The sequence below is a fragment of the Arvicola amphibius genome, chromosome 9 (assembly GCF_903992535.2).
Source record: "Arvicola amphibius chromosome 9, mArvAmp1.2, whole genome shotgun sequence".
Taxonomy (NCBI): Eukaryota; Metazoa; Chordata; class Mammalia; order Rodentia; family Cricetidae; genus Arvicola; species Arvicola amphibius.
Genome location: NC_052055.2, coordinates 57,223,204 through 57,231,592, shown reverse-complemented (window position 1 = coordinate 57,231,592; position 8,389 = coordinate 57,223,204). Strand labels below are relative to the sequence as shown.

General features: G+C 52.7%; 1 protein-coding gene across 1 annotated transcript; it reads left to right on the top strand.

The window, feature by feature from the left end:
* Positions 1 to 519: 519 nt before the first annotated feature.
* On the top strand, positions 520 to 7,962 carry Rnd1 (Rho family GTPase 1). The gene is given in 5 exon segments (XM_042055694.1): positions 520 to 726; positions 1,433 to 1,520; positions 4,401 to 4,520; positions 5,436 to 5,572; positions 6,930 to 7,962. Coding segments are annotated over 5 exon segments (711 nt in total). The 5' UTR covers positions 520 to 606; the 3' UTR covers positions 7,176 to 7,962.
* Positions 7,963 to 8,389: the final 427 nt, after the last annotated feature.

The following is an 8,389-nucleotide window of genomic DNA, read 5'->3' as shown; positions in this document are numbered from 1 at the left end:
ATTGAGCTGAAAAGACAGACTGTAGGAGCTTCTATTAGAAGGAAATTCCAGAAGTGGAACCAGTGTGGGTAGGAACTATATAGAATTAAGAAGTCACAGGTCGGTGGGGCCACCCTCTCCCCAAGAGATGCCACCTGTCCATAGTTTAGGCAGGCCCTGCTGTCTTCCTGGGATAGACCCTACAACCCTCACTTTCTGGTTCCTTGGCTCTTTATGGCTTTTGACACTAATTCATGGACATTCGAAGATCACTTGGCTTTACTTCCAGCCCCTTCCCGACCTCCTAACAGCAATACAAAAAGCGTGGGAATTCCCTTCCCGAATGAAGCAACGGTGCGGCTTTAACAGAAAGAGAAGGGAGGAAGAGGGCGCTGACTCAGACTCTCTTACTATTGGCTGCCGCTGGGGATCCCACCTTAGGAATTGGCCTGGGCAGATCCCGCCTCCTCTTGTGATTGGCTCAGCCTGGGGCATATAACGGGGCCCGTTCGGCCTCCGTCTCAGTTGGAGGCACGCAGGGAACCGGCCTCCTGTCTCCCCGTGGAAACTTCAGGAGCGACCTCCTCCTCGCTGAACCCGAGTCCCAGTCCCTTGGAGGCTGCAGCCATGAAGGAGAGACGGGCGCCGCAGCCGGTGGTGGTCAGATGTAAGCTCGTGCTGGTGGGGGACGTGCAGTGTGGGAAGACGGCGATGTTACAGGTGCTAGCGAAGGACTGCTATCCCGAGGTGAGCTAGCCGCTGGCGCGGGGTCGATTTCCACCTGCCCGGGAGTACAGTCTCCCCCACCCCCAGGCCGACCCACCCTGCCTGCCTTCTGGCTGAAGGACTGCCCTGCCTTACTTCCCCTGAGACCTGACCCACTTCTGCCGCCTGGTCGGCTCCTCCTCACCTCTGTAGCCATCATATCTCCTCCCACTTTGCTTCATTCCTGGGACCTGGAGGCTCTGGAGGGCCTGGGCTTTATTCTTGACGCAGTACCTGCCTGGCCCTCCTGGAAGGCTCTGTGAGGGTGGCTCTAGGCATCAGGCCGCTGCTTTCCGCTCATCACCTGTGCCAAGGGACTAGAGGCAGAAGAGAGAGGTTAGAATAGCCCTGTGGCTCTGAAAATGGGGCACAAATCTAGGGATGAGAAGAAAATGTGAATGTGTGCCTCTGCCGAGTCAGGATGTGGGGGGGGGGGGTTGTCCCAGGCTGCGGAGCAAAGGCCAGTGCCTCTCTGGTCCTTTCCTCCTGTCTCACACAGTTCCTCCTGCCCCACGTAGTCCCTTCCTCTGGCCCCTCATCACCTGACACTTCGGTGTTCCAGCTCCTGGGTGTAAGTGGCTGCTTGTATAGTCACCGCTAGGTGTGGGTTCTGGAGGCATGCGAGCCCGAGGTGCGGGGTCCTGAGGGCAAGCAAGTCCAGATGTGAATGTTTCCTCTCTCCTCGCAGACCTATGTGCCTACCGTGTTTGAGAATTACACAGCCTGTTTGGAGACTGATGAACAGCGAGTGGAGCTCAGCCTCTGGGATACTTCAGGTAAGACTGCAGCCGCAAGGGCTCCGTCCTACCGCCACTGGCTAGCTGCAGCGGCTGCTTTTTTAGGGGAGAAAAATCGCCTTTAAGGACAGAGGTGATGGAAGAAGGAATGTAAAGATTCTTTGGCTGGGGGCATCGACTCTCTTAAATGATCCGGGAAGTGGCGAACAAACCTCAGGAGCCATTCAGGCCTCTGGTCTAGTTCCATTATTAAAAGGGCTGGGGAAGGGACCTCCCTGAGTACTTCCCAGCACTAAACAGGTCTTCCCCATTCACACACACACACACACACACACACACACACACACACACACACACACACACTCCGCCCCCTTCTCCCTCCCTCTCTTCCTCTCTCCCTCCCTCTCTCTCTCTCTCTCTCTCTCTCTCTCTCTCTCTCTCTCTCTCTCTCTCTCTCTCTCTCTCTGCCTTCAGTTCTCTGGAGCAAAGTTAAAGGAGTGTTAGGATCTGGGTCTGATAGAGGCTGCTGTGGTGGGGCAGAGAGCCCCCAGCTTTGGAGGGAATCTTGCTCTCCTGCGTTCCCTCTCATACCGCTGCTGTCTGCTTGCCGCAACTCAGTCCTTCCCATCAGATTGCTGCGCTCAGTGGTGAAGCGATGCATCATCGCTGTTTGGGAGGGTGGGGAAGATGGTAGATGTAGGGCATGGCCACACTGGGGTAGTGTCCCACAGAGTGCATGGGTTTAAGCTGCTATCATTCTCCCCTGTACAGGGATGAAGGTTGGAGTGTGTCCGTCTTTCAAAAACGAGAAAGCAATGCTTCCCCCACTCTGTCCCAAACCCTTAGAGCTCCGCTAACATTTGCTTTGCATCTGAGCCCTTCCCACTTTCTCTACCCCAGTCCCTCTTTTTAACAGTCTGTCTCAGACATAATTAAGGAGTAAGAGTCAGCAATATGAGAAAGAAAAGAAAATCCATGCTTTACCAGAAAAGATTTTTTTTAATGTTCTCAAGCTGAGTTTAAAGAGGAACCGTGAATCACTAAGGGCTTTTCCTACGTGTGTAAAATGGACCACCCTACTTCTCTGAAGGAATCTTGTTCCCGTTCTCTAATTTTGAGTTCTCGGCGATAAGGGATGGGTAAACAGAAAATGAAGACACTTTTAAGCTTTCTCCACAATCCAAATTCCTGCAGGCATGGTACGTGGTCCTCCGTTTGCAGTTCCAAGAGAGGGTTCTGTTTATCCCGGACTGTGCTATGCTGGCTGGATTGGACCAGAATGCAGCGTGGCTGCATGATGTATGGGTTTTTTCCTGCGTGTACCCTCCCACCCTCCAGTCTCTCTGGACCTTGCTGTGGCTCATCTCTTTTCATTAGCACCCTCCCTGCTTCTCACAGTCCTTGAATCCTGAGCCCAGATGGTGGAATATCAGCAAGTGTGGTCTTTCTACCCCAGGTCACACCCTAGCCTCTCGTTTCAAAAGGATGTATAGGCAGCCAGTTATCCTTCTTTCGGATTAGGTTCCCCGTAAGGACAGAGGAAATGACAGTGATGTGTGGGATGGGCCAGGGTTAAACCTCTTTCTGTTATTCAGTTGCTGGTTTTAGGGGAGGGGGATTGCTTAAAGCCAAAATGGAGACCAACTCCCCTCCCCCTCCCCCAGTACCGCAGCCTCAGTGCCGCTGTGGTCCAACCCCCACCTTACCTCAGAAAGGGATGGGGGTGGATTGCTGAAGGAGCAGGCAGCTATCCCAACTCCCCCCTTACCTTCTTCTTCTTTTTATGACCGACACCCCCACCTCAGCTTGGATTCCCCCCAGTTTCCATGGTGATTGCAGTACAGGGAGAGGGGCTGCTTGCTATTCTAAGCACGGATTGTCTGGATCCCAAACCTGCTACTGTTCCTTCCTCAGGGTGGAGGGGGCCAGGCTCAGCTTCTAGTCCTCAGGGTGGAGGGGCCAGGCTCAACTCCTAGTTCTCAGGGTGGAGGGGACCAGGCTCAGCTTCTAGTCCTCAGGGTGGAGGGAGCCAGGCTCAGCTCCTAGTCCTCAGGGTGGAGGGGACCAGGCTCAGCTCCTAGTCCTCAGGGTGGAGGGGCCAGGCTCAGCTTCTAGTCCTCAGGGTGGAGGGGCCAGGCTCAGCTTCTAGTCCTCAGGATGGAGGGAGCCAGGCTCAATTCCTAGTCCTCAGGGTGGAGGGAGCCAGGCTCAGCTCCTGGTCCTCAGGGTGGAGGGGCCAGGCTCAGCTCCTAGTCTTCACCCCATCAGACCCTGGGTTTGAGTGGCATTTCTCCCCTCTCCCTCTAACTTCACAGCTATGGGATGTTCCTGTCTTTGAGATCTGAGGGGTGGGGGCCACAGTATCCCCTCTGCCCTATCCAGTGTAAGCTGACCTGGGTGGGAAAAGGAGTAAACCTCTAATCCTGGGTGCTTCCCCGCCCCCATTAACCCCCTGAAGGTCTGACCCCAAGCTCAGGAATCAGGGCAGCCAGTTATGTAACAGGCAGGGTTAGTTCTTCACTGGGAGACCCTAGAGCAGAAGAACTGAGCAGAGGCTGAGCAGCAGGCAGGCTCAGATGATGGGAAGGGCACCTGAACCAAGCCCTTGTCTCTCCATAGGCACCGACTGCCTCTTCTGGGACTCCGAATATGAGGAGATCTTAAATTAAGCTCACTCTGGGAAACCCAGACAGGGTCCAAGTACACTCTACCCCATCTGCATTGCGCTCTTTTAAGATCAAGGGAAATGGTATTCCTGAATAGCCTTCTGGCAGGTCTTGCCCTGGGCTTCCATGCAGTAGTACTGTGGGACGTAGCTTGGTGTTAAGGAAGAATTACCTACCCCAGGGACCCTTGGCCTTAGGCCTGTAGAGACAGAAGATGCCGTGGCTCACTCTCAGCTCTTCTCCCTTACGCCAGGGTCTCCTTACTATGACAACGTCCGTCCACTCTGCTACAGCGACTCGGATGCGGTGTTACTGTGCTTTGACATCAGCCCGCCCAGAGACTTATGGACAGTGCACTCAAAAAGGTGAGGCTGCGCTTGAGGTGGGGGTGCATGGCTAGTCATTCTAGCTACTAGGGTTGCTTGGAGCAGGAGAATGTTAAGCTTGAGTTCAGCTTGGGCTACAGAGCCCAGTTCAAGACCAGGCAAATTCAGTGAGACCCTGTCTCCAAATCAAAATAAAATAGGGCTGAGGATGGGTCTCAGTTGGCAGAGAGTGCTTCCCTAGCATGAGCAAGACCCAGGGTATGAAAATAACTCCCCCCAGAAGAACAAGAAGGAGACTTGTCTGTAAGCCAGGAGTGCAGTGTTTTTTTTTTGAAGCCTCACCTTTGCTGTGGCTCTGGGTTGAATCTGGGTTTCCTGCCTCTTAGCCTTCTGCTTTTCCCTTACCCTGTACTACTTTCCCAGAGGCCCAGCTAGAGGGAGAGAGGTGCTGAAGGCTCAGGGAATCTTCTGGTGGTGTGAGGAATGGGTCCTTTTGGGACCCATTCCCAAGCCCACTGAGTCGGACAGGTCAGGGCCTCCCACAGCTGGTAGAAGTACCTGGGTCTGAGTAGAAGATCTGCCTGCCCTGAGACGCTGCAGGAAGTACGGTGGGACTTGCTTAGCTTCTCAGGGAAGAGATTGCCTTGCTCCCAGCACTGGCATTTCTCCTAAGGGTAAACAAGCCCTTAGAAGACACACATGTCTTCCCTGTGTGTGTTCCCTGTGATGGCTGTGCCGTTGACTGAAGGGACAAGCTCCTGGGTTAGCACTCTGGTGCCACCGAAGGCCTCATGGGCAGGAAGATGATGTAATAGGTGCAGCAGGCATACTGTGACCGACGGAAGACCGAGCTTCGATGCGGAGTGATGTGCTTGATGCAGCCAGCCGGACCTCCTCCTGGTGTCCTGCCACTGACTTTCTCTCCCTCCCTTTCCCCTTCCCTTCTTGCTCCAACCCCTCAGGGAGAACAGAAATCCTAGACTATTGTCCCCCAGCACCCGGGTTTTTGCTGATTGGCTGCAAGACAGATCTGCGAACAGACCTGAGCACTCTCATGGAGCTTTCCCACCAGAAGCCAGGCACCATCTCCTATGAGCAGGTGTGTGTGTGGTGTGTGTGTGTGTGTGTGTGTGTCGTGCGGTGCGTGCATGTGCGCACGCTTCGCACAGAGCCAGGATGGGGGTTAGAGAAGGCTGTGGCGGAGGGCCTACATATGGCTCTTGACTAAACTCTTTCCGTATACGATAGAATTGGTACTAGGGGGCTATCTATAAATGGGCAAACTGTCACATGGATTGGGGGGGTAGAAGGGGTTATCTGCTAACTTAGATCCTTGCTATAGGATTGCTTGTGAATTCCTGTGTGTATGCCAGCAATTTAAGGCTTCTTTTTTTTTTTTTGGTAAACCATATGCATCAGACTCATTAAAGATGCTCGTTAGCGCTGGTATGTAGTCTGTAATCCCAGAAACTCATGAGGTAGGGCAGAAGGATTCCAAGTTTGAGGCCAGCCTGACGGTAAATAATAAGGCATAGTCTCAAAAAAACCAAAACTAGCAACAAAGAGAAGTATTTGTTGGGATTTGAATTCCAAGCTCCATGCTTATAAAATAACCCTGGGAGGAAGATAGGGAGACATCTGCATTTTAATAACAAACCCAAGGATAATTTTTAATTATTTAATTTTGTGTGTGTGTGGCGCATGTCATGCCCATGTGTGGAGGTCAGAAGCAGGTTTCGGGAGTCAGCTCTCTCCTTCCACCGCGTGGGTTTTTGGGACTGAACTCAGGTCATCAATCTTGATGGCAAGTGCTTTTTCTTGCTGAGCCACCTTCACTAGCTGCACGGATAATTTTTAATGCACACTGAATGACTGTTAAGATTTCCCATGAGAGTCGCGGGAGAACTCTTTTTAAGAGTACTAACATCAGCGGGCTGGCGAGATGGCTCAGATGGGCAGGGTGCTTTGCCACTAAGCTTGAGGACTTGATTTTTGATCCCTAGGACCCATGTGGTGGAGGGAGAGACATGACTTCCACAAATTGTCGTCTGACCTCCACATGCAAGCTGTGGGAGGAGTATACATACGACACACACACTCACACAAATAAGCATATGGAAAAGTTTTTTAATGATAAGTTGGGACTGGGAGTGTGCTAAGCTCATGGTTAGTATACATGAAGTCCTGGATCCATTACCAGTACCAAAGTCTAAGACCTAATGGCCTGTGCCATCCCCAGACACTCACGCTGTACCATTGTTTGCATCAGTGTGCTTTTTTAAAATGTCATAGGAGATTCTGGCTGCAGCCACCTGTCCACCTTTATGAACAACTGGCAGAGACTGGCAGTGGGCTGTCATCTGGAATAGCCCTGAGGAGTGACACACAGAATGCCATGGTGTTTCCTACGCGTTTTAGACCACTGCACTAATGACCACACTGCACCCTTCCCACAGGGCTGTGCCATAGCCAAGCAGTTGGGCGCAGAAATCTACCTGGAGGGCTCGGCTTTTACCTCAGAGAAGAGTATCCACAGCATCTTCCGGATGGCATCCATGGTGTGTTTGAACAAGCCTAACCCAGGGCCCCCGAAGAGCCCTGTCCGCAGCCTCTCCAAGCGACTTCTCCACCTCCCCAGTCGCTCTGAACTCATCTCTTCCACCTTCAAGAAGGAAAAGGCCAAGAGCTGTTCCATCATGTGAAGCTGGAGCCAGAGGCGGGGGAGACAGCCCCCCACTTCCTCCCTTGGGGTGCAGAGGCACGGGGAGAGGGAGGATGAGACAGTTTAAGACCCTGGATGTGACTTTTTCAGATGGCCACAGTGAGGGCTCAGGAGACAGGAATGGAACTGAAGAAGCCAGGCCTGGCAGGAGGGCCTGACATTAAGCAAGAACCATCACACCCCAAGCCAGGCAGTAGGCTGTGGAGAGAGCAGTTGCCCCAATGTCTCCTACTTCAGAGGAAGGAAGGGTATTGGGGGACTGGGGACATGCTGGCCTCACCTTCAGCACCATGTTCTTCCACACAGCATTCCCATGCAGGCTGGGGATGGGAAGGGCCCTTGAGCTCTCCCCGTCCTCTCTGAGAAGTGCCAATGGACTGGACAATGGGAAAGCTTAGCCCAGATGCTTCATAACTGAAACCAGGAGGGCAAGGGCTGACCAGAGCTGGGAAGGAAACCTCATCTTTGCATAGCCCATGCGTCATAGAGAGGTGACATCATACATTCACACACTTCTCACTGAAGTCCCCAGGGCCCAGGGGAGAAGCCCCAGACCCCCTTCTCTTGCAGAATGTGGGGGTGGTGGTGCTGCAGGGGCAGGACTGATGGTGGCCGCCAGACTTTCCTGCCCTCAGGGCGGTACGGTTGGCATTTGTTTTCTAGACTCTTGTCTTTGGAATTTGGGGGGGGGGGGTGTTTCAATCTGTTGTCTGTTCTGTGTTTAAAGAGGAGAACCTATTTATTAATGAAATATAACATATAACGAAGTTGATTGTTTTTGTTGTTCTTTGATTTTTGGCAGCTGATGATCAGGGAAATGCTGGTCTGGACACCTTTCCGTGGGTTCGAGTGATTGTCTCCACGGTGCCCTAGCACCTTGTCCCACTCCTCCCAAACTCATTCACAGCCTGCTAAGCCGAGGAAGAGCTCCTTAGCCCCGGATTAGGGCTGCCGCCCCTCAGAATGCTGACGCTGTAGGCAGGAGAATGGTTTTTTTTTGTAAGGAGCTATCCTCTGTAGTGTGTGATATTCATCAGCATCCCTGGCTTTCCTGTTCTGGATGAGAGTAGCATGCTCCAGTTGTCACAGCCAGAAATGTCTCTAGATGTTGCTGAATGTCCTCTGGATAAAATTACTTCCTGTTGAAGGCAATTGCCCTAGACCAGTGGCTCTCAGCCTTCCTAATGCTGTGAC